General features: G+C 45.7%; 1 protein-coding gene across 1 annotated transcript in view; it reads right to left on the bottom strand.

Annotated features, from left to right (window-relative positions):
* dgkza (diacylglycerol kinase, zeta a) overlaps positions 1-17500 on the bottom strand; it is an 81895-nt gene that overhangs the window by 34178 nt on the left and 30217 nt on the right. Inside the window, exons 23-25 of the mRNA XM_056595158.1 lie at positions 16929-17008; positions 15586-15630; positions 10290-10353 (exon numbers count right to left, since the gene is read on the bottom strand). Of these exons, the coding sequence (XP_056451133.1) occupies positions 10290-10353; positions 15586-15630; positions 16929-17008 (189 nt within the window). The remainder of the gene's footprint in view (positions 1-10289; positions 10354-15585; positions 15631-16928; positions 17009-17500) is intronic.

Raw genomic sequence — 17500 nt, 5'->3', positions numbered from 1 at the left:
TTTTTAATACCACCTTGAATGAAATTTAAGACCTTAAACCCGCGATGGTGGGGGGGATCCCGCTGTATTACAACCAAAGCATAGCATGTGTGTCACTCAATGGGACTCATTCAAGTTTACTTTCTGTCTGTTTATTGAACATAAAGTGATACTCCAGGGCTCCAGACTAACTTTTTCCTTGGGTGCACTGGTGCGCCTAATTTTTTTATTTGGGTGCACCAGCACGTATTTATGGTGCACCCAAGTTGTGAGTTGTTGAGAGGGGGGGGCCACGGGCCCCCGGGCAGCTGCACCGATTGCACCGTCGATATTTACTCCACTGATTAATAATATTTTCACCATTAAATAAATGCCTTCAGTAAGACCTGGGGGGTATACCACGAACCTCGTTGAACATACCGAGGCTTTCTTGGGAAAACCTGGCTCGACAGAGCCGCAACTCGCAAACACAGTTAAATGGTACCACGACGCTCACTTTAGATTAAATTAGTTGAACCAGGTTTTCCGCTTTAGGTTCAATGCGCGTTCACATAAAAGGGGCGTTTCTCGCGTCATTTGACTCACCCTTATGCAAAATAAATCGCGCAAGAGCGGTGTATTTCATCCAAGGCGAGCAATGTATTATTATGAACTCCTACGAGGAATTCAAAGTTCAAATCACAGCCAAGGGGAACACGGTTGCCCATAATATGGCTAGGGTGGCGTGCTGGCAAAAATAGCCGGCCGTGTTAATTCGTAAGTGAAAAGATTCTGCATATTGTCTAAAAAATATTATGTATCATCATCCCTTTTACCCCCATATATGTGGGGCCCCATGAATTGCGATCTCAAGTACCGGGAATGCACTTGATCTCCGACCCAATATCGGACGTGCACGTCAAGTTGCTTGCTTTTAGTGGCGTGGTTCAACGTCTCAAACATCAAAACAAAATCAGCCTTGTGGACGCTGCAGATTAGCTCGTTTCGGATGAAAGGCGCTAGTCCGAAGCGAGTTATATACGCCGTTTTGTCCTTTCCAGCAGTAAAGGTGCTCGCGATTTGAGAGTCGGGGAACATCAAACCGAAGAGATCTCCTATCCCCTCATTCGAGTTGTAGGACTGGTGCTTGACCACTGTGTTTAGAATCCACAACACCTCCGCTTTCAGTGTTGGTGTCGCACCAAATGCTACCCTCAGGTCAGTGCTAGCAGCGCGGACCGTCTGCGGCTGTGGCGCCGGGGCAGAGATGCAAAACGTAGAAATGGCTGGGGTCTGTGTGTGGCTCCTGGCAGAGGTTTTATGTTTTTGGCTCTGCATATGGCTGACGACAGCCTTAATCCCCATGGTGCCGAGCTTGAATGTAGGCTACTTTTGCACGGAATGCATCTGGCCTGTTCTGGGTTGGCAACGGACGCTAGCCAACCTCGGAAACTGACGTTGAACTTGCATTTACCCATTGTTGCAGACTAGCTAGCAAGCGCGCAGACATCCGTTTATATATGCAGCTAGCAAGAAAGTAGCCTCTCGTACATCTCCTTCCCGAAAAGTCCCGCGAGAAAAATAAAAAATTAAATAGCCCTGCCGACAAATTTAAGACCTACGAGTTATAAATTTAAGACCAGCATATGACATTTTTGACGAATTTAAGACTTTTTAAGGCCTTAAATTTTGAAAAATGAATTTAAGACTTTTTAAGACTTTTAAGACCTCCGCGGACACCCTGAGATAGTCATAGTACCAACAGAGAGAGACAATCAGACATTCACTACAGATAGTCATAGTACCAACAGAGAGACAATCAGACATTCAGTACAGATAGTCATAGTACCAACAGAGAGACAATCAGACGTTCACTACAGATAGTCATAGTACCAACAGAGAGACAATCAGACGTTCACTACAGATAGTCATAGTACCAACAGAGAGACAATCAGACATTCACTACAGATAGTCATAGTACCAACAGAGAGACAATCAGACATTCACTACAGATAGTCATAGTACCAACAGAGAGACAATCAGACATTCACTACAGATAGTCATAGTACCAACAGAGAGACAATCAGACATTCACTACAGATAGTCATAGTACCAACAGAGAGAGACAATCAGACATTCACTACAGATAGTCATAGTACCAACAGAGAGAGACAATCAGACATTCACTACAGATAGTCATAGTACCAACAGAGAGACAATCAGACATTCACTACAGATAGTCATAGTACCAACAGAGAGACAATCAGACATTCACTACAGATAGTCATAGTACCAACAGAGAGACAATCAGACATTCACTACAGATAGTCATAGTACCAACAGAGAGACAATCAGACATTCACTACAGATAGTCATAGTACCAACAGAGAGAGACAATCAGACATTCACTACAGATAGTCATAGTACCAACAGAGAGACAATCAGACATTCACTACAGATAGTCATAGTACCAACAGAGAGACAATCAGACATTCACTACAGATAGTCATAGTACCAACAGAGAGAGACAATCAGACGTTCACTACAGATAGTCATAGTACCAACAGAGAGACAATCAGACATTCACTACAGATAGTCATAGTACCAACAGAGAGACAATCAGACATTCACTACAGATAGTCATAGTACCAACACAGAGACAATCAGACATTCACTACAGATAGTCATAGTACCAACAGAGAGACATTCACTACAGATAGTCATAGTACCAACAGAGAGACAATCAGACATTCACTACAGATAGTCATAGTACCAACAGAGAGACAATCAGACATTCACTACAGATAGTCATAGTACCAACAGAGAGACAATCAGACATTCACTACAGATAGTCATAGTACCAACAGAGAGACAATCAGACATTCACTACAGATAGTCATAGTACCAACAGAGAGACAATCAGACATTCACTACAGATAGTCATAGTACCAACAGAGAGACAATCAGACATTCACTACAGATAGTCATAGTACCAACAGAGAGACAATCAGACGTTCACTACAGATAGTCATAGTACCAACAGAGAGAGACAATCAGACATTCACTACAGATAGTCATAGTACCAACAGAGAGAGACAATCAGACATTCACTACAGATAGTCATAGTACCAACACAGAGACAATCAGACATTCACTACAGATAGTCATAGTACCAACAGAGAGACAATCAGACATTCACTACAGATAGTCATAGTACCAACAGAGAGACAATCAGACATTCACTACAGATAGTCATAGTACCAACAGAGAGACAATCAGACATTCACTACTAGGGGTGCAACGGATCATCATTGATCCGTGATCCGTTCGGATCATCTATTTCGGTTCGGCACACGCATGATCCGCGGATTGATTTATGAAAAAAAAAAAAATTGCGCATGTTCAGTCCACACACAGCCGTAACCATTCCTGCTAGTTCCAGGGACAGAGCTACTTAACACGCTCTGGGTAAAAGTCTGCAACAGTTCCCTTTTCAATAAGCAAACAGTCCTATGGCTCGTTGTGATTTATTGTCCTCAGCGTACAACATGAAGAACAGTGGGCATGGAAAATAAAAGTAGGCTAGACTTCGGTGACTACTGTAACGATAACTGCTGCCTCCAGTGCTACGTCTGTTTCCATATACTCGCGCTGCCACACAAACCTGTCGCCTAGGTTACCACACAGACGTAACACGTAGCTGACATAGCGATTGCTAACATAAAGAAAAACACATCGAGCATGGCCACGCATTTACAGCGACATCACCCCGGTGTTTCACTGACAGGAGTGAAACCGAAAGCGGCTCAACAACCGCTCATCACCGCGGCATTTAAGCAGCCCCTTCTTCCACAATCAGACCGGGCTAAAGCAATCACAAACGCTATTTTTTTATTTTTTTTGCTGATCCGAAAAATGATCCGATCCGTGACTCTGATCCGAGGAACGATCCGAACCGTGAGTTTTTTGATCCGTTGCACCCCTATTCACTACAGATAGTCATAGTACCAACAGAGAGAGACAATCAGACATTCACTACAGATAGTCATAGTACCAACACAGAGACAATCAGACATTCACTACAGATAGTCATAGTACCAACAGAGAGACAATCAGACATTCACTACAGATAGTCATAGTACCAACAGAGAGACAATCAGTCATTCACTACAGATAGTCATAGTACCAACAGAGAGACAATCAGACATTCACTACAGATAGTCATAGTACCAACAGAGAGACAATCAGACATTCACTACAGATAGTCATAGTACCAACAGAGAGACAATCAGACATTCACTACAGATAGTCATAGTACCAACAGAGAGACAATCAGACATTCACTACAGATAGTCATAGTACCAACAGAGAGACAATCAGACATTCACTACAGATAGTCATAGTACCAACAGAGAGAGACAATCAGACATTCACTACAGATAGTCATAGTACCAACAGAGAGACAATCAGACATTCACTACAGATAGTCATAGTACCAACAGAGAGAGACAATCAGACATTCACTACAGATAGTCATAGTACCAACAGAGAGACAATCAGACATTCACTAGAGATAGTCATAGTACCAACAGAGAGACAATCAGACATTCACTACAGATAGTCATAGTACCAACAGAGAGACAATCAGACATTCACTACAGATAGTCATAGTACCAACACAGAGACAATCAGACATTCACTACAGATAGTCATAGTACCAACAGAGAGAGACAATCAGACATTCACTACAGATAGTCATAGTACCAACAGAGAGACAATCAGACATTCACTACAGATAGTCATAGTACCAACAGAGAGAGACAATCAGACATTCACTACAGATAGTCATAGTACCAACAGAGAGACAATCAGACATTCACTACAGATAGTCATAGTACCAACACAGAGACAATCAGACATTCACTACAGATAGTCATAGTACCAACAGAGAGACAATCAGACATTCACTACAGATAGTCATAGTACCAACAGAGAGACAATCAGACATTCACTACAGATAGTCATAGTACCAACAGAGAGACAATCAGAAATTCACTACAGATAGTCATAGTACCAACACAGAGACAATCAGACATTCACTACAGATAGTCATAGTACCAACAGAGAGAGACAATCAGACATTCACTACAGATAGTCATAGTACCAACAGAGAGACAATCAGACATTCACTACAGATAGTCATAGTACCAACACAGAGACAATCAGACATTCACTACAGATAGTCATAGTACCAACAGAGAGACAATCAGACATTCACTACAGATAGTCATAGTACCAACAGAGAGACAATCAGACATTCACTACAGATAGTCATAGTACCAACAGAGAGACAATCAGACATTCACTACAGATAGTCATAGTACCAACAGAGAGACTATCAGACGTTCATTACAGATAGTCATAGTACCAACAGAGAGACAATCAGACGTTCACTACAGATAGTCATAGTACCAACAGAGAGACAATCAGACGTTCACTACAGATAGTCATAGTACCAACAGAGAGAGACAATCAGACATTCACTACAGATAGTCATAGTACCAACAGAGAGAGACAATCAGACATTCACTACAGATAGTCATAGTACCAACAGAGAGACAATCAGACATTCACTACAGATAGTCATAGTACCAACAGAGAGACAATCAGACATTCACTACAGATAGTCATAGTACCAACAGAGAGACAATCAGACATTCACTACAGATAGTCATAGTACCAACAGAGAGACAATCAGACATTCACTACAGATAGTCATAGTACCAACAGAGAGAGACAATCAGACATTCACTACAGATAGTCATAGTACCAACACAGAGAGAGACAATCAGACATTCACTACAGATAGTCATAGTACCAACAGAGAGAGACAATCAGACATTCACTACAGATAGTCATAGTACCAACAGAGAGACAATCAGACATTCACTACAGATAGTCATAGTACCAACACAGAGACAATCAGACATTCACTACAGATAGTCATAGTACCAACAGAGAGACAATCAGACATTCACTACAGATAGTCATAGTACCAACAGAGAGACAATCAGACATTCACTACAGATAGTCATAGTACCAACAGAGAGACAATCAGACATTCACTACAGATAGTCATAGTACCAACAGAGAGACTATCAGACATTCACTACAGATAGTCATAGTACCAACAGAGAGACTATCAGACATTCACTACAGATAGTCATAGTACCAACAGAGAGACAATCAGACATTCACTACAGATAGTCATAGTACCAACAGAGAGACAATCAGAAATTCACTACAGATAGTCATAGTACCAACACAGAGACAATCAGACATTCACTACAGATAGTCATAGTACCAACAGAGAGAGACAATCAGACATTCACTACAGATAGTCATAGTACCAACAGAGAGACAATCAGACATTCACTACAGATAGTCATAGTACCAACACAGAGACAATCAGACATTCACTACAGATAGTCATAGTACCAACAGAGAGACAATCAGACATTCACTACAGATAGTCATAGTACCAACAGAGAGACAATCAGACATTCACTACAGATAGTCATAGTACCAACAGAGAGACAATCAGACATTCACTACAGATAGTCATAGTACCAACAGAGAGACTATCAGACGTTCATTACAGATAGTCATAGTACCAACAGAGAGACAATCAGACGTTCACTACAGATAGTCATAGTACCAACAGAGAGACAATCAGACGTTCACTACAGATAGTCATAGTACCAACAGAGAGAGACAATCAGACATTCACTACAGATAGTCATAGTACCAACAGAGAGAGACAATCAGACATTCACTACAGATAGTCATAGTACCAACAGAGAGACAATCAGACATTCACTACAGATAGTCATAGTACCAACAGAGAGACAATCAGACATTCACTACAGATAGTCATAGTACCAACAGAGAGACAATCAGACATTCACTACAGATAGTCATAGTACCAACAGAGAGACAATCAGACATTCACTACAGATAGTCATAGTACCAACAGAGAGAGACAATCAGACATTCACTACAGATAGTCATAGTACCAACACAGAGAGAGACAATCAGACATTCACTACAGATAGTCATAGTACCAACAGAGAGAGACAATCAGACATTCACTACAGATAGTCATAGTACCAACAGAGAGACAATCAGACATTCACTACAGATAGTCATAGTACCAACACAGAGACAATCAGACATTCACTACAGATAGTCATAGTACCAACAGAGAGACAATCAGACATTCACTACAGATAGTCATAGTACCAACAGAGAGACAATCAGACATTCACTACAGATAGTCATAGTACCAACAGAGAGACAATCAGACATTCACTACAGATAGTCATAGTACCAACAGAGAGACTATCAGACATTCACTACAGATAGTCATAGTACCAACAGAGAGACTATCAGACATTCATTACAGATAGTCATAGTACCAACAGAGAGACAATCAGACGTTCACTACAGATAGTCATAGTACCAACAGAGAGACAATCAGACGTTCACTACAGATAGTCATAGTACCAACAGAGAGAGACAATCAGACATTCACTACAGATAGTCATAGTACCAACAGAGAGAGACAATCAGACATTCACTACAGATAGTCATAGTACCAACAGAGAGACAATCAGACATTCACTACAGATAGTCATAGTACCAACAGAGAGACAATCAGACATTCACTACAGATAGTCATAGTACCAACAGAGAGACAATCAGACATTCACTACAGATAGTCATAGTACCAACAGAGAGACAATCAGACATTCACTACAGATAGTCATAGTACCAACAGCGAGACAATCAGACATTCACTACAGATAGTCATAGTACCAACAGAGAGACAATCAGACATTCACTACAGATAGTCATAGTACCAACAGAGAGACAATCAGACGTTCACTACAGATAGTCATAGTACCAACAGAGAGAGACAATCAGACGTTCACTACAGATAGTCATAGTACCAACACAGAGAGACAATCAGACATTCACTACAGATAGTCATAGTACCAACAGAGAGAGACAATCAGACATTCACTACAGATAGTCATAGTACCAACAGAGAGAGACAATCAGACATTCACTACAGATAGTCATAGTACCAACAGAGAGACAATCAGACATTCACTACAGATAGTCATAGTACCAACAGAGAGACAATCAGACATTCACTACAGATAGTCATAGTACCAACAGAGAGACTATCAGACATTCACTACAGATAGTCATAGTACCAACAGAGAGACTATCAGACATTCATTACAGATAGTCATAGTACCAACAGAGAGACAATCAGACGTTCACTACAGATAGTCATAGTACCAACAGAGAGACAATCAGACGTTCACTACAGATAGTCATAGTACCAACAGAGAGAGACAATCAGACATTCACTACAGATAGTCATAGTACCAACAGAGAGAGACAATCAGACATTCACTACAGATAGTCATAGTACCAACAGAGAGACAATCAGACATTCACTACAGATAGTCATAGTACCAACAGAGAGACAATCAGACATTCACTACAGATAGTCATAGTACCAACAGAGAGACAATCAGACATTCACTACAGATAGTCATAGTACCAACAGAGAGACAATCAGACATTCACTACAGATAGTCATAGTACCAACAGCGAGACAATCAGACATTCACTACAGATAGTCATAGTACCAACAGAGAGACAATCAGACATTCACTACAGATAGTCATAGTACCAACAGAGAGACAATCAGACGTTCACTACAGATAGTCATAGTACCAACAGAGAGAGACAATCAGACGTTCACTACAGATAGTCATAGTACCAACACAGAGAGACAATCAGACATTCACTACAGATAGTCATAGTACCAACAGAGAGAGACAATCAGACATTCACTACAGATAGTCATAGTACCAACAGAGAGAGACAATCAGACATTCACTACAGATAGTCATAGTACCAACAGAGAGAGACAATCAGACATTCACTACAGATAGTCATAGTACCAACAGAGAGAGACAATCAGACATTCACTACAGATAGTCATAGTACCAACACAGAGACAATCAGACATTCACTACAGATAGTCATAGTACCAACAGAGAGACAATCAAACATTCAGTACAGATAGTCATAGTACCAACAGAGAGACAATCAGACATTCACTACAGATAGTCATAGTACCAACAGAGAGACAATCAGACATTCACTACAGATAGTCATAGTACCAACAGAGAGACAATCAGACGTTCACTACAGATAGTCATAGTACCAACAGAGAGAGACAATCAGACGTTCACTACAGATAGTCATAGTACCAACACAGAGACAATCAGACATTCACTACAGATAGTCATAGTACCAACAGAGAGACAATCAAACATTCAGTACAGATAGTCATAGTACCAACAGAGAGACAATCAGACATTCACTACAGATAGTCATAGTACCAACAGAGAGACAATCAGACATTCACTACAGATAGTCATAGTACCAACAGAGAGACAATCAGACGTTCACTACAGATAGTCATAGTACCAACAGAGAGAGACAATCAGACGTTCACTACAGATAGTCATAGTACCAACACAGAGAGACAATCAGACATTCACTACAGATAGTCATAGTACCAACAGAGAGAGACAATCAGACATTCACTACAGATAGTCATAGTACCAACAGAGAGAGACAATCAGACATTCACTACAGATAGTCATAGTACCAACAGAGAGAGACAATCAGACATTCACTACAGATAGTCATAGTACCAACAGAGAGACAATCAGACATTCACTACAGATAGTCATAGTACCAACAGAGAAGACAATCAAACATTCAGTACAGATAGTCATAGTACCAACAGAGAGACAATCAGACATTCAGTACAGACAGCACCACGGTGGGTCCAGCAGCAGAGATACTGATGGGTAGGGATGAATGGGTGAATTAATGGGTAAATGTGTGTGCGTGTGTGTGTGTCTACGCGTGCGTGCGTGCGTGTGTGAATCTGTGTGCGTGTGTGAATGGGTGAATGCGTGTATGAATGGGTTGTTGTTTGGGTGAATGTGTGCGTGAACGGGTGAATGGGTGAATGTGTGTACGATGGTTGAATGTGTGTGTTAATGTGTGTGTGAATGGGTGTGTCTGTGTGTGTGTGTGTGTGAATGGGTGTATGAAGGGCTGAATTGTACTCACAGTCCAGGAAGCACCACTTAGGGGAAAGGGTGAATGGGTGTGTGTGAATGGGTGAATGTGTGGATGAATGTGCGTATGAACGGGTGAATTGTACTCACAGTCGAGGAAGCACCACTTAGGGGACAGACGTTGGGATGACAGCTTGAGGAGCGCCCCCTCTTCCTGGGGGGAGACAAACACAGCCTGCTGATTGGCTGGACCAGAAGGCCTTGGTTCAGGTTGAATGGTTCCGAGGGGTTCGTTTTATTGTCTACAATAAGCCCCTTTGAGCACTCAGCCAATCAGAGAATCAGCCCTGCAAGCCCCACCCCCAAGTCCTCCCGGCCTAACAGGAGGTCTGTCTGGGTCAGGGGAGGCTGTCAGACCAGCTGGGGCCCTTAAGACCCCCACAGGATGAGCGTCCCGCTGAGCCCTCTCCCATTCCTCCCAGTGGCTGAGGAAGGGCGCCACTGGTCTAAATGGTTGTGTCGTGTGCTTTGTGAACCAGAGCAGGAGAAGCCGAGGAGAACAGAGACATGCTGCTCCTTGGAGTTGCACGTACACACACATAGATGGGTCTAAACATCCACATCCAGATGCACACACACGTACACACACGCAAACACACAGCTACACACTTATGTACACACATGCCTCCAATTGGATTTGCGCATACACACGTACACACAGACGTACATACACTATCGCACACGCGCGCGCACAGAGAAACCTTGCATTCTCTTGTTTTGTATTACGCTCAGAGTGTTCTGAACACACAGAGGCCCCCCCCCACACCGCCCACATACACAGCGCGTCCCGCAGTTGAACACACACACACACACGCACAGCGAGACACACACACGCACAGCAAGACACACACAAAGTCCTCACGCGAGGCAGCGCGTCAAGCACCAATGTCACGCATGCAATACTGCCCCACATTCACCCATCCATACACACATTCACCCATCCATACACACATTCACCCATCCATACACCATTCACCCATCCATACACACATTCACCCATCCATACACACATTCACCCATCCATTCACACATTCAACCATCCATACACACATTCACCCATCCATACACACATTCACCCATCCATACACACATTCACCCATTCATAAACACATCGACACATTCATACACACATTCAGCCATTCATACACACATTCAGCCATACATTCACCCATCCATTCACACATCCATACACCCATTCATAAACACATTGACACATTCATACACACATTGACACATTCGTACACACATTGACACATTCATAAACACATCCACCCATTCATACACACATTCAGCCATTCATACACACATTCATCCATTCAAACAAACACAAAAGAACACACACACCCACGTGTACACACACACACAAACACACACACACCCATGTGTACACACGCACACACACATAAACGGATCAATACAAACACAAATACCCCCGTACTCGCAGGCCTCCACTTGATTTGCACGTACACACACACACACTCCCTGACGGCCTTCCAGCTGGCCTCCTCCGTCCACCTCACACACTTCCTGTTACGTGGACACCACTTCCTCTGCAGATCAGAACCCGCCCCCTGGCCACGGCCCGCCGCTCTGAGGACACTCTGGTTCCATCGTTAGACAAAGTCATCAGCCAGGCCTCCTGCCCTCCCACCAACCTGGCAACCCACCGACCTGGCAACCCACCGACCTGGCAACCCACCGACCTGGCAACCCACCGACCTGGCAACCCACCGACCTGGCAACCCACCGACCTGGCTACCCACTGACCTGGCAACCCACCGACCTGGCAACCCACCAACCTGGCAACCCATGGACCGAAAACTAGGGCTGCAACTAACGATTATTTTAATAATCGATTAAACGGTCGTTTATTTTTACGATTAATCGATGAATCAAATAAAATAAAAAACATTTGTAATTGCCGCATCTTTATTCAAAAACTGAACATTACTTCAAATTCACAGTGCAGACTGAAGTGTAAAAACACCAGGTTACTGCTCCTCCAACGTCCCGGAACTATTAAAAGTAATATTAAATGATAAAAAAATAAAAGAACATAACTGGGATAACAAAAAAAAAAAAATGTCCATGGTTAACCGGTCAACCGATAAGATCTTTAACCGTTAAATACTAACGGTTAAAAATAAATTAAATCATAATAATTTCTCTCAGATGACGGGAGATAGTTTACTTTTCTGGATAATGATACCATTTTCGAGACTCCTTAACGATCCAAGTCTTTATTGATACCACTATTGATACTTTTCTATTATTTTGTTGAAATATAACTTTTATTATTGCTTTAATTGCTGAAAAGATGATCATAGCTCAAGATAGGAAGTTAAACAGGTCATAATTCCATCTTTACTATCTATTTTATATTGCTGGGAAAATAAGTTTTCGCCAAAATCTCAAATTTCATTTTTTTTATGTTGCATTTGAACACATCAATCATATTACTGAGCCGTCCTGAACACATCACATTTGACACTGTTTGCTACTTTATTTTTTAAAGCTAATGAGCTCTACATCCTGCCGATTTTAACAAATAAAAGTTAAGACGGCACGATTTGCAGAATAACAAGAATAACCGTGTAAGCTGCGACCGCACTGCCCTGATCTGTGGCTGAGCCTGCATCGATGGCGGGATCCAAGGTTATTCATTATTAAACACACAATACATGTTCCAGCTCTAACAGCGAGATAAGAACAAGACCGTCATCACAAACATGCAACACACACACCAACGTCTGAGGGAAGCATCTAGCATGCACACAATACGAGGCACAGAAACGGCTTAGTTTAAACACCCACATACAGAAGCACAAGCAAGCAGACTCAGGGATGAACGTCTCAGTCCATACAGTTACATTCAGAGCGTTTGGCAAATGCTTTCACCCAAAGAGACTTACAACAAGCCCATTTGTCCAGGTGAACTCTGAATATCCACATACAGAAGCACATGGACCCAGCACACAGGCTCAGTGATAACATCACTAACATCTCAGTCCACAAAGCCCATCAGACCACATCTTTCATCTGACAGAATAACCAAAGAGCAGTTTGGGGCGGCATGAGGCTCAGGAGGTAGAGTGGGTCGACTGGTACCCTGAACTAGTTCGATCCCCGGCTCCTCCTAGCTGAGTGTGGAGGTGTCCCTGAGCGAGACGCCTCCCCCTGACAAAGCACTGCTCCTGACCAGCTGGCTGTCGCCCTGAGGGGGCGACTCCGCCGCCGGGATGGGGATGGGGGAATGTGAGGCAGTATTGTGAAGCGCTTTGAGTGGCCGCTGGTCTGAAGAGCGCGGTATAAAGGCAGTCCGTGCACCGTGTCCATCCGGCCACACCGCCCCATCAGGCAGAAGAACCACAGTTGGATTCAGAGGCCAGGGATGGCTGCACCACAGTCGACCGGTGACGCTGAACTCGTCTGAGCGGCGCTAGCCTTGAGGGCTTTCACCGTCCAGCCATCGTCTCTCCCCAGGTTTGATGCTAACCTTTGGTAACACCCAGACACACACACAAGGGGGGGGGGGAGAGGAACCTGGATAAACAGGTCGATGAGGTCTCTGGGATCGTCATCGCTGCAGAGCTAATCAGGTCCAGTCCTGTTTAGCGTGTGGACAGGGTGGTCTCACGACCTGCTGATCAATCACACAGGGGTTACATTCCCCCAGACACACACACACACACACACACACACACCTTCCTCTAAAGCCCCAGACTCCCCCAGACAGGTGTGTTTGTGTGTCTGTGCGCGTCTGCGTTGTGTCCGCTCCTCGTTAGTGTGTTGATCCGCCCTGAATGTGGTTCGCTAGAGCTAACAGGAAACAGCTGTTGTCTAATGAGGGAGGAGGAGGGATGCTCTCAGCATCGCGGTACCCTCTGACCCCCCCCACCTCCCCCCTCTCAGAGACTCTGGGCCATACCATTCCTCAGAGAGGGAGGGGGGTCTGAGGGGGACGTACAGACCGCAGACTTTGGAGCATACCATTCTTCCAGAGAGAGGGGGGGGGGGGCTTGATGGTCCGAACTATTGGTCGATCTAAAATCACCATAGCGACGGGTGACCAATCCCGTCGCAGAAGGGACGGAGATCAACCAAAACTCAAACTGGTCCACCAGTAGACACAACGTTTGACGTTACAGGGAGCTAGCTATAGGGAGTTAGCTACAGGAAACTAGCTACAGGCTATGTTCCAGGAAGCAAGCTGCAGGAAGCTAAGCTACAGGGAGCTAACTACTGGAAGCTAAGATACAGGGAGCTAAGCTAAAGACTACGTTCCAGGAAGCTAGCTACAGGAAGCTAAGCTACAGGGAGCCAAGCTAAAGGCTACGCTCCAGGAAAGCTACCTCCAACACACCACCAAGCCTTCATCAGGCAGCACAGCGACACCTAGCTGGTTATTCCTGGCGTTCCCAGCCGCGTGTTTCCCGCTCTCCTCATCCCGTGTCTGACACGGCCGTCACCTGATGCGCTCCCTCCTCACAACAACCGGATGAAAGGGAATCGTAGATCAAGGCCGGAGCGTAGATACCAGAGCCAGCAGGGCCTGATGAGACAGCAGACGCTAACCACAATAGCTTCCTTTGAGTGTGTCGGAGCACCGTGTGTCGGAACGTCAACACGGATCAACGGAAGAACACTTTCAGGGGAGAAGATAAGCCACAGGGAACGTTACTGGAAAATAAGCTACAGGAAGCTAAGCTACAGGGAACGTTACTGGAAGATAAGCTACAGGAAGCTAAGCTACAGGGAACGTTACTGGAAGATAAGCTACAGGAAGCTAAGCTACAGGGAACATTCCAGGAAGATAAGCTACAGGAAGCTAAGCTACAGGAACGTTACAGGAAGATAAGCTACAGAAAGCTAAGCTACAGGAATGTTCCAGGAAGATAAGCTACAGGAAGCTAAGCTACAGGAACGTTACAGGAAGATAAACTACAGAAAGCTAAGCTACAGGAATGTTCCAGGAAGCTAAGCTACAGGGAACGTTACTGGAAGATAAGATACAGGAAGCTAAACTACAGGGAACGTTCCAGGAAGATAAGCTACAGGAAGCTAAGCTACAGGGAACGTTCCAGGAAGATAAGTTACAGGAAGCTAAGCTACAGGAACGTTACAGGAAGATAAGCTACAGGAAGCTAAGCTTCAGGAACGTTCAAGGAAGCCAAATCACACAGAGCTACCTACAGAAAACTAAGCTACATAGAGCTAGCTACAGGAAGCTAAGCTACACAGAGCTAGCTACAGAAAGTTAAGCTACTGGACGCTAAGCTACAGGAAGCGTCGCCACGACACCCACATGCAGACATCACAGACTTAGCGGCTCTTAGCCAAACACACGAGCAGCCAATCACGGCCGGCGTGGCGTCGGACTACCAACCTGCAGCAGAGAACAGCAGGAAGCCGGGTCGGAGACACAGACATCCTGGGGGGAGGAGGGGAGCAGAGGGGGAGACAGGGGGGAGGAGGAGTGAGACAGGGGTGAGACGAGGCGTGAGGAGGGGTGAGCAGAGGGGGAGGCGGGGGGATAGGGGGAGAGTGAGACAGGAGGGAGAGGGAGTAGGCAGAGGGGGAGACGGGGGGATAGGGGGAGAGTGAGACAGGAGGGAGCGGGAGTTAGCAGAGGGGGAGACATGGGGAGAGGGGGAGAGTGAGACAGGAGGGAGCGGGAGGGGGATGAGGAGGATTTTGGAGGCTGGAGGCTAGAGGCTAGATCGTAGAGGCTGGAGGCTAGGTGGTAGAGGCTGGAGGCTAGGTGGTAGCGGCTGGAGGCTAAGGGGTAGAGGCTGGAGGCTAGGTGGTAGAGGCTGGAGGCTAGGTGGTAGAGGCTAGATGGTAGAGGCTGGAGGCTAGATGGTAGAGGCTGGAGGCTAGATGGTAGAGGCTAGATGGTAGAGGCTAGATGTAGAGGCTAGATGGTAGAGGCTAGATGGTAGAGGCTAGATGGTAGAGGCTAGGTGGTAGAGGGTGGAGGCTAGAGGCTGGAGGCTAGATGGTAGAGACTAGATGGTAGAGGCTGGAGGCTAGATGGTAGAGGCTAGAGGCTAGAAGCTAGAGGCTATGGCCACAAAAACAAGGGGTTTCTGCTTTGTTGCTATTCATTGGAGGCTAGAGGCTCGAGGCTAGAGGCTTGCCCTACTTTTCTTTGAAGGCTGGTAAAGCGTCTTAAAGTGACTTCCGCTAAGCCTTTTGGGGCGTTTGTTATTCATGTTGACTGAGGTGAGGGGGCGGGTCTACAGGGGGCGGGTCTACAGGAGGAGGGTCTACAGGAGGAGGAGGGTCTACAGGGGGAGGAGGGTCTACAGGGGGAGGAGGGTCTACAGGGGGAGGAGGGTCTACAGGGGGGGGAGGGTCTACAGGGGGAGGCGGGTCTACAGGGGGCGGGTCTACAGGGGGAGGGACTACAGGGGGAGGAGGGTCTACAGGGGGAGGAGGGTCTACAGGGGGAGGGTCTACAGGAGGAGGAGGGTCTACAGGAGGAGGAGGGTCTACAGGGGGCGGGACTACAGGGGGAGGCGGGTCTACAGGGGGAGGTTCTACAGGGGGAGGGTCTACAGGGGGAGGGTCTACAGGGGGAGGGTTTACAGGCGGAGGTTCTACAGGGGGAGGGTCTAAAGGAGGAGGGTCTACAGGGGGCGGGTCTACAGGGGGAGGGTCTAAAGGAGGAGGGTCTACAGGGGGAGGGTCCACACCAGTCTCTTCCCAGGTCCATGGGGGTCTTACCTCCTGCAGCCTCTCGATGTGGACCCTGCAGACCTCCAGATCTCCGTCTCCCGGGACAACGATGAGGCCAAGGGGGAGGGCTGAGGACCAGAGGGGGGGGGGGGGGCAGGTTAGAGGCAACAGGAAGTCACGTGATACACCTGGTGGAGGACTGACCAATGAGGGACCCAGAACCGAATACATACACACGCACACACACATTCACCCGTTCATACACACATTCACCCGTTCAGACACTCCAATTCAAACATTCATCCATTCACCCACATATTCATCCACTCCCCCCCGCCGGCGGAGTCGCCTCCTCAGGGCGACAGCCAGCTGGTCAGGAGCAGTCAGGGTGAGGCGTCTCGCTCAGGGACACCTCCACACTGAGCTAGGAGGAGCCGGGGATCGAACCAGCGACCTCCAGGTTACCTGTCAGCCGGCTCCACCTCCGGAGCTACTGCCTACAGAACCTAGCTCCACGATCCTCCTAGCATCCCAATCCAGGAACCCTGAGACCCTGAGCTACGAGGGGAGGGGGGGGAGGAGGAGGAAGAAGAAGAAGAAGAAGAAGAAGAGGTAGAAGA

This window comes from Gadus chalcogrammus, chromosome 7 (genome assembly GCF_026213295.1).
Source record: "Gadus chalcogrammus isolate NIFS_2021 chromosome 7, NIFS_Gcha_1.0, whole genome shotgun sequence".
NCBI classification, from domain to species: domain Eukaryota; kingdom Metazoa; phylum Chordata; class Actinopteri; order Gadiformes; family Gadidae; genus Gadus; species Gadus chalcogrammus.
This window is presented reverse-complemented; position numbering and strand designations above follow the sequence as displayed.